The sequence below is a fragment of the Schistocerca americana genome, chromosome 3, assembly GCF_021461395.2.
Source record: "Schistocerca americana isolate TAMUIC-IGC-003095 chromosome 3, iqSchAmer2.1, whole genome shotgun sequence".
Taxonomy (NCBI): Eukaryota; Metazoa; Arthropoda; class Insecta; order Orthoptera; family Acrididae; genus Schistocerca; species Schistocerca americana.
The window spans coordinates 737,452,640-737,472,291 of NC_060121.1; the positions used below are offsets into that span (position 1 = coordinate 737,452,640).

Sequence of the window (19,652 nt, forward strand, 5' to 3'; positions counted from 1 at the left end):
ACAGGATAGAGTAGCATGGAGAGCTGCATCAAATCAGTCTCAGGACTGAAGACCACAACAACAACAACCCTGTATTCACCTGACCAAAAGTCTTTTTTCTCCTGCCACCGAACTTCACTAATTCCCACTATATCTAACTTTAACCTATCCATTTCCCTTTTTAAATTTTCTAGCCTACCTGCCCGATTAAGGGATCTGACATTCCACACTCCGATCCGTAGAATGCCAGTTTTCTTTCTTCTGATAACAACGTCCTCTTGAGTAGTCCCCGCCCAGAGATCCGGATGGGGGACTATTTTACCTCCGGAATATTTTACCCAAGAGGATGCTATCATCATTTAATCATACAGTAAAGCTTCATGCCCTCGGGTAAAATGACGGCTGTAGTTTCCCCTTGCTTTCAGCCGTTCGCAGTACCAGAACATCAAGGCCTATTTGGTTTTTTTTTCAAGGCCAGATCAGTCAATCATCCATACTGTTGGCACTGCAACTACTGAAAAGGCTGCTGCCCCTCTTCAGGAACCACACGTTTGTCTGGCCTCTCAACAGATACCCCTCCGTTGTGGTTGCACCTACGGTATGGCTATCTATATCGTTGAGGCACGCAAGCCTCCTCACCAATGGCAAGGTCCATGGTTTGTGGGGGGGGACTATATGCAAAAAAAAAAAGATAATAAATAAATGAATATTGCCAACAGAGACAGCTGTGAAGAGGCCCCATGTCCATAAATGGCCTAGACAATGTGATCAAGCAATTTGGAAAAGCAGATGAATTATGTGGTACAGCATGGAGAGGGAGGCAGCCCATTCCCATGGCAGTTGGTGACGAAGTTGCTGTAGCTATAGCCAACTATGCAGCACATGATTCACTTTCTGCAGCCAGTGCTCAAGCTGTATCATGGGAATTGTCGTACTCCCTGGTATCCCTACAAGATTCAGTATGTGGGCCAAATGAAGTCCCAAGATAGGCTAGAAAGCCACGCCTTTATCCTTCATTTTTTGGCATGCATGGCAATGGATGACGTGCCCAGGGAATATTCTTTGGACATGCAATGCACATTTCACTGTGCACGGTGCTGTGAATGTACAGAACTGTCGTATATGGGGTCCACTCTGCCGCATGTTGTGCACAAACATCCACTGCACTCAGCTTATGTGACTGTGTGATGTTTCACAAGCTCCTTCTTTCTTGTTCAGTTTTTTTCGAGGAGTGCAGTAACTCCCACGTTTTACCATGTTACTAGGCTTCTCCATCTCTGGTGGGAAATTCTCCAGCATTGGCTACAGCTGTTCATTGGGCACCTCTCGGAGTGTGCGCAATTAACATGTTGCCGCAGAAACAGTATCACGCCATTTTCACCTTCCATCTCAGCATGCTACGTCGTCAAGGATCATCTGCTAGCCATAGTGTCTGTTTCAGAATTGGTTGGTAGGAACAGCACCCCTTCCTTGTAGGGTGTCCACAACACAGATGCACACATCAATGCTCACAGCTTGCTGATTGGTGCCCATTTAAACTATGGTGGCTTAATTAGGCCACAGCCCGAGCGCTATACTTCACTTCACTAGCTGCACCATAATAGTCATGTTCTTGTAGTCTGAAATACAATTACCTTGGATTTACTACTGTATTATGGATTGTAATGGTTACTGTCCAACTGGTGTCCATCTGCTTAGCTGTGTGGTAATGTACTTGCCTCCCATGCAGCAGGCCCGGGTTCGATTCCTGGGCAGGTTGGAGATTTTCTCCGCTCATGGACTGGGTGTTGTGTTTTCATCCTCATCATTGACATGCAAGTTGCTCGCATTCGGGAGGACGGCGGTTCAATCCCACGTCCGGCCATCCTGATTTAGGTTTTCCGTGATTTCCCTAAATCACTCCAGGCAAATGCCAGGATGGTTCCTCTGAAAGGCCACGGCCGACTTCCTTCCCTAATCCGATGAGACCGATGACCTCGCTGTCTGGTCTCCTTCCCCAAAAACAACAACAACATGCAAATTGCCCAATGTGGCATCGACTGAAATAACGCTTGCACTTGGTGGCCGATTCCGAAAGGGGCCTCCCGGCCAAAAATGCCTTATGATCATGTCATTTTTTTATTTCCAAGTGGTGACTGTGGAACTTGGTATTCTCCCCTCCCTCTCCCTCTCCCTCTCCCTCTCCCTCTCCCTCTCCCTCTCCCTCTCCCTCTCCCTCTCCCTCTCCCTCTCCCTCTCCCTCTCCCTCTCCCTCTCCCTCTCCCTCTCCCTCTCCCTCTCCCTCTCCCTCTCCCTCTCCCTCTCCCTCTCCCTCTCCCTCTCCCTCTCCCTCTCCCTCTCTCTCTCTCCCTCTCCCCCCTCTCTCTCCCTCTCCCTCCCCCACCCCCCCCCCACACCTTTCTCAGTCCATCATGGATGACAGAAGTGGAAACTGTACTTCATAGCCTGCTGCAATGGCAGTTGGAAAGCCAGACACAAATACAACAAATTCTGCAAGAAAACAGTTCTGTTTTGGAAAGGGTTTTGTAAGCACTTGTGGAATGCCAGCAGCATCCATAACCAGCCCACCTGCCGCTATTCCCACCATATGAGAATCACCAGAGGACTAGGAGTAATACAAGTGAAGAATGCCAACATTCAAAAAGCTCTTCTGTTGTTGCCACAAACATATAGACTTTTGAAACTTTCTGGCAGCTTAAAACTGGGTGCCGGACCAAGATTCGAACTTGGGGACCTTTGCCTTTCATGGGCAAGTGCTCTACTGTCTGAGCTACCCAAGCACGCCTCATGCCCCTTCCTCACAGCTTTACTTCTTCCAGTACCTTGTCTCCTTGGAGTCTCGGTCCGGCACGCAGTTTTAATCTGCGAGGAAGTTTCATATCAGTGCACACTCCGCTGCAGAGTGAAAATCTCATTCTGGAAACATCCCCCAGGCTGTGACTAAGCCATGTCTCTGCAATATCGTTTCTTCCAGGAGTTCTAGTTCTGCAAGGTTCGCAGGAGAGCTTCTGTGAAGTATGGAAGGTAGGAGACAAGGTACTGGCAGAAGTAAAGCTGTGAGGATGGGGTGTGATGCGTGGGTAGCTCAGATAGTAGAGCACTTGCCTGTGAAAGGCAAATGTCATGAGTTCGAGTCATGGTCTGACACACAGTTTGAATCTCCCAGGAAGTTTCATATCAGTGCACACTCTGCTGCAGAGTGAAAATCTCATTCTGGATATAGACTTTTATGTAAACTGGCTCCACTGTCTGAACACATTCTGTTGTTGTTTGAGGAAATGTGCAGTTTACTAACCACGTACCACCAGCGGCATGAGCTTGTGATTGTATCTAGGGTATAATTTTATCAGTGTGATAAACACCCTAATCAGACATACAGGATGTGGGTGGCAGAACTGCACGGCCTTAGCTGAAAGTGTCATTTCGTCACTTCAAAACATAAGGAATCATATGCCATCATAATGGCTAGGGATGCCATTATCAGGTCTGCTCTGGATAAAGCAGCTAGACAGCAAGCTTTACAGTTTGATGGTTCATCACTTGAAAAAGTTCTAGCTTTCGCACAGGCTTTCAAAGCCTCGTATGCTGAAGGCCAGTAATTAGGAACAAAGACATACATTGCAGCCTGCTTGTAAACAGGCCCTAGCCCATGCACATGCTGCAGCAGGTAAACAGTTGGAGCAGCATCTGCTTCCGTCTAACTCAGCATGTCAGTCTTCTGTGATTCATTTTTGCAACAGCAAGAACAGCCTATAGACATAAACTTGATCATTTCCAGCAGTTTCATTCCCAATAAATTGTGTATCACAGTGCCCATCAGTGCTTAAATGGTACGACTGCAAGTAGACACTGGTCTGGCACCTCACTTCTCAATACATAAACTTATCTGAAAATTAGTGCACCTCCCTTATGTCCAACAGCTCAACACTTACACTCCTGGAAATGGAAAAAAGAACACATTGACACCGGTGTGTCAGACCCACCATACTTGCTCCGGACACTGCGAGAGGGCTGTACAAGCAATGATCACACGCACGGCACAGCGGACACACCAGGAACCGCGGTGTTGGCCGTGGAATGGCGCTAGCTGCGCAGCATTTGTGCACCGCCGCCGTCAGTGTCAGCCAGTTTGCCGTGGCATACGGAGCTCCATCGCAGTCTTTAACACTGGTAGCATGCCGCGACAGCGTGGACGTGAACCGTATGTGCAGTTGACGGACTTTGAGCGAGGGCGTATAGTGGGCATGCGGGAGGCCGGGTGGACGTACCGCCGAATTGCTCAACACGTGGGGCGTGAGGTCTCCACAGTACATCGATGTTGTCGCCAGTGGTCGGCGGAAGGTGCACGTGCCCGTCGGCCTGGGACCGGACTGCAGCGACGCACGGATGCACGCCAAGACCGTAGGATCCTACGCAGTGCCGTAGGGGACCGCACCGCCACTTCCCAGCAAATTAGGGACACTGTTGCTCCTGGGGTATCGGCGAGGACCATTCGCAACCATCTCCATGAAGCTGGACTACGGTCCCGCACACCGTTAGGCCGTCTTCCGCTCACGCCCCAACATCGTGCAGCCCGCCTCCAGTGGTGTCGCGACAGGCGTGAATGGAGGGACGAATGGAGACGTGTCGTCTTCAGCGATGAGAGTTGCTTCTGCCTTGGTGCCAATGATGGTCGTATGCGTGTTTGGCGCCGTGCAGGTGAGCGCCACAATCAGGACTGCATACGACCGAGGCACACAGGGCCAACACCCGGCATCATGGTGTGGGGAGCGATCTCCTACACTGGCCGTACACCACTGGTGATCATCGAGGGGACACTGAATAGTGCACGGTACATCCAAACCGTCATCGAACCCATCGTTCTACCATTCCTAGACCGGCAAGGGAACTTGCTGTTCCAACAGGACAATGCACGTCCGCATGTATCCCGTGCCACCCAACGTGCTCTAGAAGATGTAAGTCAACTACCCTGGCCAGCAAGATCTCCGGATCTGTCCCCCATTGAGCATGTTTGGGACTGGATGAAGCGTCGTCTCACGCGGTCTGCACGTCCAGCACGAACGCTGGTCCAACTGAGGCGCCAGGTGGAAATGGCATGGCAAGCCGTTCCACAGGACTACATCCAGCATCTCTACGATCGTCTCCATGGGAGAATAGCAGCCTGCATTGCTGCGAAAGGTGGATATACACTGTACTAGTGCCGACATTGTGCATGCTCTGTTGCCTGTGTCTATGTGCCTGTGGTTCTGTCAGTGTGATCATGTGATGTATCTGACCCCAGGAATGTGTCAATAAAGTTTCCCCTTCCTGGGACAATGAATTCACGGTGTTCTTATTTCAATTTCCAGGAGTGTAGTTAACTATGATAGGCAAACCAGTCCTATCAATGATTAATACACAGTCGACGCCAAGTGCAAAAGTTTTGTTCAGGAAATTACATTTCTGGTAGAAGGTAGCCGCTCAGCAGAGAAACTGTTTGGTCTGGACACTTTCATGACATTGGGTTTTACAATCACAGATACTTTTAACTTGGTGTCACATGAAGTAGCCTTTCAGGACTTAGGAGCATTGTGCAAGAAATTTGCTGACCTCTTCTCTCCTGGATTTGACTGCATTAAGTGTTTCACAGCCCACATCAAATTCCTACCTTCCGTTTGCCCTAACTTTTGCAGAGCATGTCCTGTCCCAGTAGCTCTCCACAACCAGGTTAAAGAAGAGCTCGACAGACCAACACAATTTTATGTAATTGAACTGGCTGCATTTAATCAAAGGGAATTGCCACTCATAGTCATCAAGAACTAACTGGAAAATTGTGACTATTTGGTGACTTTAGAATGTCAATAAATGTACAGGCTCACATTGATTCATATCTGATACTACGTCCGGATGAATTAATGGCCAAAGTCTACCTGCAGCTTCCGCTTGATGTAGAGTTGCAGCAGCTCATGGTAGTCAATACACCTTTCAGCCTCTTTAAATAGAGGTGCTTAGTATTTGGAATTGCCAGTGCCCCCACCCTGTTTTATCAATTTCTTGACCAATTAATGCAAAATATACCATGCTGTATAAATTATATTGAGGGCATCATAGTACCAAGGTGCATCTCCAGAGTCTGCGTACGCTCTTTCACACACTCCACAGTGAAGGTTAAAGTGTAACCTTGACAAATCTCAGTTCTTTTAGGCATCAGTTCAACATTTGGGTCACATAATTTTGCATGAAGGCATCAAACCAAAGACCACTGTTGTGGAAGTGATCACAGCACTATCTTGGCTGAAGAATGTCAGTGAACTGTCGTAATTTCTCAGGAATGTTTCCTACCACAAGAAGTTGATCCCCAATGCTTCAAAGAGTGCTCATCCATTGAACCAACTGCAAAAAGGGAGCACCCCATTTGCTTGGACACCGGATTGCAAAACTGCATTTCAAACTTTGAAAACTTGCCTTTGCCCAGCCCTGTGTTTAGCTACCTTACAGCCTTGCGAACAGTTGGTAATGGTGGCAGATGCCTCAGACAATGGAACTGGATGGGCGTGGGCAACCAATAGCTTATGCCTCCGAGACATCGATGATAGCTCAAAGGAATTATTCCCAAATTGAAAAGGAGGCATTAGCCATTACATATGCACTTAAGAAATTTCACATCTTTTTGTTTGGGTGAAGTTTCATGTGATAGTGGACCATTTGCTGCTCATTTCACTGTTCAGACCCTCATCACGGCACCCTGACAAAATGGCTCACCAGTTGCAGTGCTGGTCATTCTTCTTATGTAGATACAATTATGAAGTTAATTTTCGTACCATAGATAAACATGCAAATGCAGATACTCTCTCTCAGCTACCAATAGATCCTGATCTGTCATTTGCCAGAGAAGAGGGTCTATGTTTCTACCTCATTGAGGAGGCTCAGCTCTCGGTCAGTGCACCTCCCAATATGGGCAAATGCATGGGTGCAGACCCTGTCTTACAACATGTTTGTAGGAACTTTCTGTTGGGTCAGGAGGAGGGGGTTGGGGGGGGGGGGGGGGGGGGGCAGAGAAGCTGCCACAAAGGAAGGCAGATTCCATTTATCTGTATTTTCAGCTACAACAACAGCTGATTTTGGTAGATGGAGTTGTGTTTGTGGTTATGGAACATGTGTCGTTATGAATCGTCATCCCCCTCCAATTACAGAATGACATTCTGCAGCTTCCCCATTCTGACCACTTGGAGGGTATCCAGAACAAAAAATGCTGCCATGATGCCATGTATACACGGTGGCCCATTGATCGTGACCGGGCCAAATATCTCAAGAAATAAGAGTCAAATGAAAAAACTACAAAGAACGAAACTTGTTTAGCTTGTGGGGGGGAAACCAGATGGCGCTATGGTTGGCCCACTAGATGGCGTTGCCATAGGTCAAACGGATATCAACTGCGTTTTTTTTAAATAGGAACCTCCAGTTTTTATTACATATTTGTGTAGTACGTAAAAAAATAGGAATGTGTTAGTTGGACCACTTTTTTCGCTTTGTGATAGATGGCGTTGTAATAGTCACAAACCTATGGCTCACAATTTTAGACGAACAATTGGTAACAGGTAGGTTTTTTAAATTAAAGTACAGAGTGTAGGTACGTTTGAACATTTTATTTCGGTTGTTCCAATGTGATACATGTACCTTTGTGAACTTATGATTTCTGAGAACGCATGCTGTTACAGCGTGATTACCTGTAAGTACCACATTAATGCAATAAATGCTCAAAATGATGTCCGTCAACCTCAATGCATTTGGCAATATGTGTAACGATATTCCTCTCAACAGCAAGTAGTTCGCGTTACTAATGTTCGCACATGCATTGACAATGTGCTGACACATGTTGTCAGGCGTTGTCGGTGGATCACGATAGCATGTATCCTTCAATTTTCTCCACAGAAAGAAATCCGGGGACGTCAAATCTAGTGAACATACGGGACATGGTATAGTGCTTCAACAACCAATCCACCTGTCATGAAATATGCTATTCTATACCGCTTCAACTGCACACAAGCTATGTACTGGACATCCATCATGTTGGAAGTACATCACCATTTTGTCATGCAGTAAAACATCTTGTAGTAACATCGATAGAACATTACGTAGGAAATCGGCATACATTGCACCATTTAGATTGCCATCGATAAAATGGGGGCCAATTATCCTTCCTCCCATAATGCCGCACCATGCATTAACCCGCCAAGGTCACTGATGTTCCACTTGTCACAGCCACCGTGGATTTTCCGTTGCCCAGTAGTGCATATTATGCCAGTTTACGTTACCGCTGTTGGTGAATGATTCTCGCTAAATAGAACACGTGGAAAAAATTTGTCATCATCCCGTAATTTCTCTTGTGCCCAGTGGCAGAACTGTGCACGACGTTCAAAGTCGTCGCCATGCAATTCCTGGTGCATAGAAATATGGTACGGGTGCAATAGATGTTGATGTAGCATTCTCAACACCACCGTTTTTGAGATTCCCGATTCTCGCGCAATTTGTCTGCTACTGATGTGTGGATTAGCGATTAGCCGCGCAGCAGCTAAAACTCATACTTGGGCATCATCATTTGTTGCAGGTCGTGGTTGACGTTTCACATGTGGCTGAACACTTCCTGTTTCCTTAAATAAGATAACTATCTGGCGAATGGTCCGGACACTTGGATGATGTCGTCCAGAATACCAAGCAGCATACATAGCACAAGCCCATTGGGCATTTTGATCACAATAGCCATACATCAACACAATATCGACCTTTTCTGCAATTGCTAAACGGTCCATTTTAACATGGGTAATGTATCACGAAGCAAATACCGTCCGTACTGGCGGAATGTCACATGATAACCACATACTTATACGTTTGTGACTATTACAGCGCCATCAATCACAAAGCAAAAAAAGTGGTTCAACTAAAACATTTATATTTCTTTACATACTAAATGAATATGTAATATAAATTGGGGGTTCCTATTTAAAAAAACACAGTTGACATCCGTTTGACCAACCATAGCGGACCAACCATAGCGCCATTTGGTTTCCCCCTTCAATCTAGACGAGTTTCGTTCTTTGTAGTTTTTTCGTCTGATGCTTATTTCGTGAGATATTTGGCCCGGTCACTATCAATGGACCACCCTGTATACTGGCCAGGAATCGAAAAACACTTAGAGCTGATGGTACAATCATGCAACAGATGCATTGATCAACAAGTGGCTCCCAAGATTCTCTACGGCCTAATCCGCAGTCCCATTGGGAATATGTCCACTTTGACTTCATTGGCCCTTTTCTAGAAACAGATTGGCTCATTCCGACTTATGCATATTCCCACTTCCCATACCTAGTCAGCCTCAGGTCCACGACAGGGGACACTGCCATCACGGCCTGATGAAAAATCTTTTCCATTGAAACTCTTCCTCAGACTTTTGTAACAGACAGCAGTTCCCAGTTTTTGTTGCAAATCTTTTGGAACTTGTGTGCTACAAATTGCATCCAACATGTTTGGAACCCACCTTTTCACCCATAATCGAATGGTGAAGTTGAGCATCTGGTGTGCACATTTAAATCTCAAATTCTCAAGTACATTGATGACCGTTCAGCGGAATATGCTATCAGTCAATTTTTAAGTTCTTACAAAGCCTTGGGTGAGAAGAGTTCGGCAGAGTTTCTCCGTGGCCACCAGCCGCATACTGCCTCACCTGCTAATGCCAACACCGCTCCTGAGGCCAGTACAACTGGTGCCGAAATTCCTTCCCAGCCTCTGAGTCTGGGCATGTGCATTTGGTCATCCCGCAATAATGGGGGCACAAGGTTTTTATGCTGTAGTTGGGGGACAGACATGTTGCCCACCACTTCAACCAGTTTTGCGTGCGCATTGCTGGACAGGGGCCACCGCCATCCCCTCTAGCTATTCCAGTGGCCCCAGTGGTGGATGGATCCTCTCCTGTCCTTTCTTGCTCACCTCTGGTCCTACCCACCCTGGTACCCCCACCCTTTTCATTTCCCCGCACCACTCTCACTCTTTAAGAAGAGGGTCTTAGGTACAACATGATGCAGGGCTTGGGGCAGACAACGACTGCATCAGCTCGGCCATCAGCAGGAGGACAATGTCTACTGTGACCCAGCAACACGCCTACCACCCTCCCCCATCAACACCCCTCCCCCCTCCCCCCAGTGGCCCCTCTGAGCAGTCGCCCATCCCCTCATTGGGCACTGCAGCACCTGGGGTCTCCAACTTTGCAACCATTCCCGGTAGCACCAGTGCTCTTACCATTCCATGGCACAGTGGAGTCCAAGGATGTGGAGAAGCTGTTGCATCCCACGGCAGCCCAGCAGTATCCTGTTTCGAGCTCCTGCACCTCCGTCTGTGCAGCTTCCGTCCCCTCTGTGAGCTACTTCCAGCCCTACAGCCCACAACTAGCAAGCAGGAGCTGGTGGTGGTTCCAGAATTTATTTATTTTTATTTATTCGTCAAGTTCTTTAGGAGCAAATCTCCAAGGTCATGGAACATGTCAGTACATGAAATTACAACACAAAAGTAATAACAGATAAAAATAAAATGTTTATGAACCCGAAAAAAAGTCCATCCATAAGTTTAAGTAACTGCAGTCAACAATACAACAGGAATCAGCTTAATTTTTCAAGGAACTCTTTGACAGAATAGAAAGAGTGAGCCATGAGGAAACCCTTCAGTTTCGATTTGAAAGCTCGTGGAGTACTGATAAGGTTTTTGAATTTGAGTGGTAGCTTATTGAAAATGGATGCAGCAGTATACCGCACACTTTTCTGCACAAGAGTTAAGGAAGTCCGATCCAAACACAGGTTTGATTTCTGCCGAGTATTAACTGAGTGAAAGCTGCTTATTCGTGGGAGTAAGCTAATATTGTTAACAAGAAATAACACCACTTATCGACTGAACCACTCATTTCTGAGCATGGGAAGAGTTACCATACCATACGACATAAGCAAATGAAAATAAGCAAAGTAGGCTAATTTTTGTGTCGAACGATCACTCACTTCAGATACCATTCAACTAGTAAAAATGGCAGCATTAAGTCTTTCAACAAGATCCTGAACATGGGCTTTCCATGACAGTTTACTATCTCTCTGAACACCTAGAAATTTGAACTGTTCAGTTTCAGTAATCATATGCCAATTCTATGAAATTAAAATGTCAAGTTTAGTTGAATTGTGTGTTAGAAACTGTAAAAACTGAGTCTTTCTGTGATTTAGTGTTAGTTTATTTTCTGCAAGCCATGAACTTAGGTCATGAACTACGCTATTTGAAACCGAGCCAGTGTTGCACACAACATCCTTTACTACCAAGCTAGTGTCATCAGCAAACAGAAATATTTTACAGTTACCCACAATAATATCATTTATATAAATAAGGAACAGGAGTGGCCCCAACACTGATTCATGGGGCACACCCACTTGACCGTACCCCACTCAGAACCCACATCACAGCCAACCTCAACATTGTGAATAATGACCTTTTGCTGTCTGTTGCTAAAGTAAGAGGGGAACCAATTATGAGCTACTCCCCGTATTCTGTAATGGTCCAATTTCTGGAGCAATATTTTGTGATCCACACAATCAAATGCCTAAGTAGTTAAATCAAAAAATATGCCTAGCGTTCAAAAGCTTTTGTTTAACCCATCCAGTACCTCACAGACAAAAGAGAATATAGCATTTTCACTTGTTAAATGACTTCTAAAGCCGAACTGTACATTTGGTAGCAAATCGTGTGATATAAAATGATCAATTATCCTTACATACACAGCCTTTTCAATAACTTTAGTGAACACTGATGGCATAGAAATGGGTCTAAAATTGTCTACATCATCCCTTTCTCCCTTTATATAAAGCGGCTTTACTACTGAGTATTTTAATCATTCAGGAAACTGACCATTTCTAAAGGAAAAATTACAAATATAGCTAAATACAAGACTAACATGTGCAGCACAGTACTTTAATATTCTGCTAGGCACTCCCATCATATCCATGAGAGTCCTTAGTCTTCAGTGATTTAATTATTGACTCAATATCCATCTTGTCTGTATCATAGAGGAGGATTCAGACATCAGCCTCAGAAAGGCATTTGCCAAGAGAGTTATATGATTTTCTGTAGAAGCTAAATTTTTATTTAAGTCACCAGCAATGCTCAGAAAATGATTGTTAAATACTGTACATATACCTGATATCAGTAATAGAAATATTTTTATTATGAACAGACTTCATATCGTAGACCTTGTGCTGCTGAGCAGACACTTCCTTCACAACTAACCATATGGTTTTAATTTTATCCTGTGAATTAGCTATTCTATTTGCTTACCACATACTCTTTGCTTTCCTAATAACATTTTTAAGCACCTTACAGTACTGTGCATCTGACAGTGCATTCTTGGGGGCCTACCAGCCACTCTCAATACAGAGATCACACCTCGCAGGTCTATGACATGTACAGTAACTTCTGCTTGTCATAAGGGCCTCCTTGTGTAACGTGATTCTAAGTATGCAAGGACATAACTGTGTCCACACCACTATTTTCATGTAAGATGGGTGACACCATATACCACTTTCCAGATGAAAGAAGTGGTTTGAGAAACCTTTGGTAATGACCACATCACCTCTAGATATTTTAAAGAAGTGTGGCTTCCAGATCCTGTGACCAACTCCATGTGACTCCTGAAGGTTGGGGATACCTGAAAGATATTACCTCATTTATCAGGGATGTGTCTGTGCTCTTCCTGAGCTGAAGGACAGCATACAATGACATATCGCTCTGATTACATCAGATATGTTACGAGCAACTGTCGACCGTGCCGTGTTATGGATGCAGCATATTAATGAGTTGGGAAACTATATTGAACACATGTTGTAACTTGTGACCATATCCTAATAAATGTGACAGAAGTATGTGTTATCATGTGTTGGATCATTCCTACCCTTTTCTGTACCCACATAACATTCTTACTGCTTACAGCGCCATATTTTTCACCTGCTGCAGAAAGTGAAACTATCGATTAATGAATATACCTACAATGTTTCAGCATCCTGTGATGCTGATGCCTCATATGCCCACACTGCAGCACTCAGAACACTCAGTCTGGTTAAAACCAAGTGGTACAGTGCAAAATGCATGTGTTGCTTCTGGTTCATTCTTCTGTTAACATTATTCTTAATCTTACTGCCTATCTTATATCATTTTAGTGTGGCTCACTCCTTCCCCCCACCCCTCCCCTCCAACACCCATCTATCTCTCTTCTTATAGTGCTGATTTCCCTCCGTCTATCCTCTTGTCTGTTCCCACCATTCAGTTGACCGCTCATTAGAGCTTGGCCACAGACTTTACAGACATGTCTCAAAGTTATTAATGTTACCAATACCTCCTAAGCAACACTCTCCTTTGAGACATCAGTTGCTCAGCTTTAGGACAGCTGTTGATGTACATTGCTACTTGCCCACTAAAAAAATGTCAAATATTTGGCAGATTAAGCTTTTCATTTGTGCCATCCTGTTTTGTAAATGGATGTAGTGGGATGCTGGATGTAGCAGGGTCTAATAAATTGGACATCATTTTCACAATGTATACAGGAAATACTGCTGCCTGTTGTGTTAAAAATCTGAAAATTATTCCCTGTATCCTCCAATGGAAATCATTTACCATAATTTTGTAGTTATGTTTTCATGAGTTCATTTCTGTACTGCACTTAATACCTTACTCTTTTGATATTTCTTTACATTCAACAATTTCAAATTAGTGAAATAAGCTAATGGCAATGTTTTGTACAGTCAACTTACTCATCTCAATTTCATTGACATTGTGGACTGTAATAGGTCTTCATTCACTTGTGTCCTTGATTGTTTTCATTGATGTAGGCATGTTATTTCAGAAGTAACATTACACGCCATCAATTTTTCAGCTTGAACTTCTGGGTCCTGGCCTCGTTAGAAAAGACAGACGAGTGGTTTCTTTAGACGGCCAGTCAGAACCAGAACCTACTGTTTTTATTGAGCCAGTTACTATGCTGCCTAATGTTATAGAACTGTATTATTATAGCAGTGCATTACTTCCATTCTTTGCTGTGGAAGCTGCACTAGGTGAGTAAGTCTTGCACATTGTAATTACATGCTATTGTGTCAAATTAACATAGTGTTTTCAATATTTAGTTACTGTACTGTTATCTTTTTTAAGGTTCTTCCCTTTGTTCTCTCATACAATGGGAGTGTCAGTCACCACAAACGAAACAGATATCTGAAGAAGCTATCATACTGCGGGCCTATGAACTGTGTAATATACTTCAGTTTGAATTCATCTTCTGCAAACCTTGTCAGATGTTGGAAAATGTCATCATTGACAAGCTAGACAATTTCAAGTACAAAGACATTTTGTCACAGGATATAGTAAGTTTTTTTGACTTGTAATATTGTCATTAGAATAATGAAATTTAATGTTTTCATTATTTTTACATGTATAATATCATTGTAACCCACTGATCGAACACTGCACCTGCAACCAGCCCTCTTCCTTTGCTGGCTTTTAGTAATATTGCTATGTGGCATATCACCTTCACTTCTTCTCTTCTTCCTCCCCCCCCCCCCCCCTCCTTTCCCCCTCCCCCACACACGAGAGGAAGGAAGGAAGGGATGGATGGATGGATGGATGGATGGATTGGTTGGTTGGTTGGTTGAAAATTCATTGATTGCACGAAACACAATGTTCTCCTTCCACACCCAACCTTCTGTGCACCGTGGATTCAGGGCAACAGGCATTTATCATATTCCTAGACCAACAAAGATCCGAGTAAATAGAATAGGTTTTCAAGTATGTAGTGGCTCAAGGACATTTTGAGTGACAGTGCACAGTGTGTTGTCCTTGGGATGGACTGCTCTTGTTCACCATAAGTGTAAACAGTACCTCATCTTTGGTGAGCAGTAATCTAGAACAGTATGCAAATGACACTATTGTGCACAAGAAAGTGAAACCGTTGAGTGAATCTGGGGGATTCAGTGTAACTTAAACATAACTTCAGTTTGATTTATTAGTCTTTTCCACTGATTTTACTTTTAATAACTTTACTTATGTCTTGAGCACACTTTCATTTTTCATCAACCTTACACTTTTGACTTTGTCATTTTCAAAGGCTACAAAAATATAACTAGAATGTGGCTTCCTAGCTTACCATTGCTATGTCAGTAACATAAAAACATTATATCACATCAATTCTTGCGCAAGAGACAGTGCAAAGTGCTACCAAGTGAAAATTTTGGAAGCCAAGTGGACTAAACCGCCAGGCGGCACTCGATACCTGGTACACGCTGCAATTTTTTTCTGTTTACAGCCACAATTTTCATCGTGTCAGCGTATAAAATAATTTCATCAGTCAATATGGGAGTGAGTTACAATGTTTTCCAAAAGATATTACAGGGTGTACATAAAGTCTGGGAACACTTTCAATTATTTATTGCACAAGAACTAAACATTGTACAGATGTCATACATATTGCATTTTGAAGAGAAACTCTGAAAGTTTACAAGCATTCGATATGCAAGCCATGAGTGACTCAGCATACATCAATACGGTAATTGAATTCTTGCCATACCTGTTCCAGCATGGCATAGTCAACTGTGGCAGTCCGCTTCTCTTTGGTGGGCCCAAGCAACCAGTCGTAATGAATTTGTTGTGACAGTAGTAAGTGGCCTTCCTTGTTGGTGGCTTCTTACCATACTTGGTTCTAAACATCCGTTGGACAGCTGTAGCACACTTGTTTTTGTCGAACTCCAACACACAGAAAGCTCACTCTGCACCTGAACTCGTCATGTTTGCAACTAGCGCTGACTATCGGCAAATTACCAAACTATGCTGTGGCAGTATACATGGGGGGGATCTTTCAGAGTTTCTCTTCAAAATGACATTTGTGTGACATCTGTACAATATTTGGTTCTTGTGTAATAAATAATTGAAAGTGTTCCCGGACTTCATGTACACCCTGTACTTTATGACCTCCCACTTCAACAACACACATACAATGTTTGGAAATGAGTTACACCATGCAGGTTTTTTGTTCATAATTCATTTCTTTTTGTAAATAATGGACTAATTTATAAAACAATGTGTTACATTTTTCTTTTTCTAATACATTGGAAGGGCACGCTGATTGGTGCTGGGTTCGACTGTCAGTTAACAAACAAGTCTTTTGTTTTATTTACAACTTACAGCACATAAATTACTACCATCGATAAAAGTTTATAAATATTTAATGAAAGTTAAAATTATATAGATTACTAGAGGGTTGTAAAGGAATTGATTAAAGTTGACACACTTAAGATACCGTACATCATATCCTCTGTAGCTGTATGACGATAAAATCGTTTTTGTAAATAAAAATCGTCGTAGATTGCCATATGGCAGTTAGGGGAAGGGGAAGGGGTCAACGGGTAATATTAATCTAAACATATTAAAAAATCCTGTAAAATTGTTTGAAATATTGTGACCATAATTATTTATAAAATGACAACTTTTAAATAAAGTAATACATATAGGTTGTGAAACCGTTATAATAGTGCTGCTGTCAACAGTTTTCAAGTTGTGCCATGCAGCATGAAGCACTGAGCAGCCACTTAATGAATACAATATGACTGACATAGCAAAGGTAAGCTAGGAAGTCTCGTTCTAGTCATTGTAACATGTCTCTTATCAATGCTGAAATGTATTATATTTTCATATTGTCTGATACCAGTTTTATGTTGTATTTTTGCAGGCTGTGAAAATGATGGAAAGTCAAAATGTATAAGGTTGATGGAAAAATAAGTGTGGTCAAGACAAGTTATTAAAAGTGCATCCAGATGGCCGCGTCGTCTCATAGCATTTTCATACAAATTGCAGCTTTCCCGCTGAGGCAGTTAATTAATGTGAAGTGAAGTGTTTCATTCCCCACCTTTGGCCAGTTTCAACTGTTTGCTGAATTTCAAATGCACGTTTTCATCTTCTGGCACATATGGCATTATGCCATAATAGAGAACTAAACATGAGATAATACACTACTGATACTCCAAGAAAATTTACATCCCAATGACCGCACTTACAAGCTTAATATGAGGTTGGGGCCTACATCTTTGTGAATCTGGAATACGACTACGCACTTTAAGCTGAATTATGCATTTTAGTATGATTTACAAAATTCCGATGTTCTCGGAGTATCATCTGATGTCCCATTTCATTTCTGATGTAATGGAAGATCTCTTAATGCTGTATACATATCAACATATGGGCTTCCTACATCTTGGTAGTTGTGCACGAGCAATAACACCTGTTTACTGGTGCTCTCTGACAATTGCTGAAACAAATTCTAACAGGTCGCGGGAAAATACTGTGAATGGTTGTTTGAAAAGCCTTACTTTCAGAGTAAACTTCATTTTATGCAAGATGAATTATGTTGCATGTGAGAATGCCCATTGAATTTCTTAAATCAAGGACTGTTTGACTCTCTTTTGAAGATTCCAGCCACTTAGAAGAATCTCAACCCCAGAAGACCAGACATTTACGTCATTATGTAAAATTTTAGTGGCACATTTGTGTGATGTACCTTAAAGTAACACACGCATAAAAGACCAATATTATATGTGAAAGCTTAGCTTTTCTTGTAGCTACACTATGTATATTAATTGAAAGCATTTACTTTTCCTGTTTGTGTGTTTGCAGTTCTTAACAGAGATGTTGCTATTGGCTGACTATATCACGTGTCGTCTGCTCTGAGGATCTGCTATCATTGGCTGATGACATCACGTGACATGAGCTATGACTGGCTTACAAAAGCACATCAAAATCTCAATTTCAATCCTTTGGAAACTAACGTGCTGTGTTTGGTGGAACTTGAATACACACTTTTATAATATGAAAACATGCAGCATACATATTGCTGCACATCGAAGATCTTTCCAAAACTCGTTTTTTTTTCTTGGGGTGGGGGTGGGGGCTGTTTGTTGCTTAAAGTGCCTGCAAATTCTACACCAGTGTATAAAACCTTAACCATTCAAAGGACTGATAAGTTTTACAGTTCTAACGGAAAGTTTACTGTCATTTAAACACCCAGGAAAAAGTGTGTGTTTTAAACAGGAAACACGGGATTTTTTTTTCCTTGTCCGCGTACACCCCATGTATCAACTCTACTTCTCTTGTTGAATAAGTGCAATCTCTCACCAGCCAATAGCAGGCTGTCTTCATGGCACTAAACAGCTGGCAACATTGTTGAAGTACCAGGGTTCACCGTCGTCGATGCAATCCCCACCGTTTCTTCCATGTGATGTAACTGTGGAGGATTGGGATGCATATGAAAAACATCTTCTACAACATTTCCAAGCTTTTGTTGGCACTGACCCCAAAATGTGTAAGGCTTTCTTTCTTTCATGGATTTCTCCTTGTGTTTATCATATTTAGTGTCACCTAGCTCCTCCTCAGGAACTTGATGAAATGTTAGTTGCTCTCTAGTTATAATTGCAAACGTACTTTTGTTATTGCTGCTTACATTGAGTTCAAACATTGTCAAAAGCATCCGCAACATTTGTACAAAGGTAATTTCACAGGCTTAGTCGTTGTTGCCAGTTTGTTACTGAAGCTCACCAGTATTCTATGTTGTTTCAGTGGTTCATGATGGTATGATAGGCCTGGACTCTGAAAGAGAAGTTCATGAACATCCATTAAAATGTGAAAATGCCTCTCTCACAGAGGTTGTGAACATTGCCTGGTCTTTTGAAGCATTTAGGGAAGCAGGGAATGAGATAGAAGCTTGGTGTGAAATAGCTGCCATTGCATCTCCTCCTCAGCCACTATTGGTTAGCTCATGGTCTCCATATCACATGGGGCAGTGCAGTGTTAAACAGCAGCACCAGTTAACACCACAACAGTAGTTGTGTGCTCCTGTCCCATTGTGCCCTTATTGCTTTGTTTAACATAAGTGGGTCATGTACCCAAAGCATTGGGTAATGAGCAGCTGTTAAAAAAACAGTGACATATTGCATTTGTGTCCAACTTTCATCCTCATTCATCATTTATTAACAGGGATGCGAGCAATGTTTCTCGAGTGATGTTAGCCCCAAACTAACTTTATATTGAAGTACGTGTTATGGACAAGATGTTAAAAATGCAATTAGACAAGGGTGCAACATTCACTTTGTTAAGTTATCAAAACCTATGTGGATCTTGGATGACAGGCATTGTCCCCTGTTTCTTGTCGGTTGCTGAATTACAACAAATAACAAAGACCCATATTATGACAGTTTTCTACTACCACAGTGAATAAAGCAGTTGTTTGACCTTTCTAACGGTGGATGATGCCAACACTATAAACTTATTTGGGTTAGATGTCTTTAAAATTTTTGGCTTCTCTATTTCTGGCAAAGTACCGTATTTACTCGAATCTAAGCCGCACTTTTTTTCCGGTTTTTGTAATCCAAGAAACTGCCTGCGGCTTAGAATCGAGTGCAAAGTAAGCGGAAGTTCTGAAAAACGTTGGTAGGTGCCGCCACAACTAACTTCTGCCGTCGAATATATGTAGGCATGCTGTGCAGGCACGAAAACGAGCTTTTTTTTCTCCGCCCCGAGTTTCGACCACTGCATTTTCGTACATTATCCAATGAAGGAAATACAAATTTCGTATTGTTCATCTTTGA

The 19,652-nt window shown here is 43.0% G+C and overlaps 1 protein-coding gene across 4 annotated transcripts in view; it reads left to right on the forward strand.

The window, feature by feature from the left end:
- The window catches only part of LOC124606685 (glycerol-3-phosphate acyltransferase 1, mitochondrial), a 420,439-nt gene that overhangs the window by 352,376 nt on the left and 48,411 nt on the right, over positions 1-19,652 (forward strand). For all 4 annotated transcript variants that reach the window (XM_047138701.1, XM_047138700.1, XM_047138702.1 and 1 more), the window contains 2 exons: positions 13,907-14,084; positions 14,179-14,387. In XM_047138701.1, coding sequence (XP_046994657.1) covers positions 13,907-14,084; positions 14,179-14,387 — 387 coding nt within the window. The remainder of the gene's footprint in view (positions 1-13,906; positions 14,085-14,178; positions 14,388-19,652) is intronic.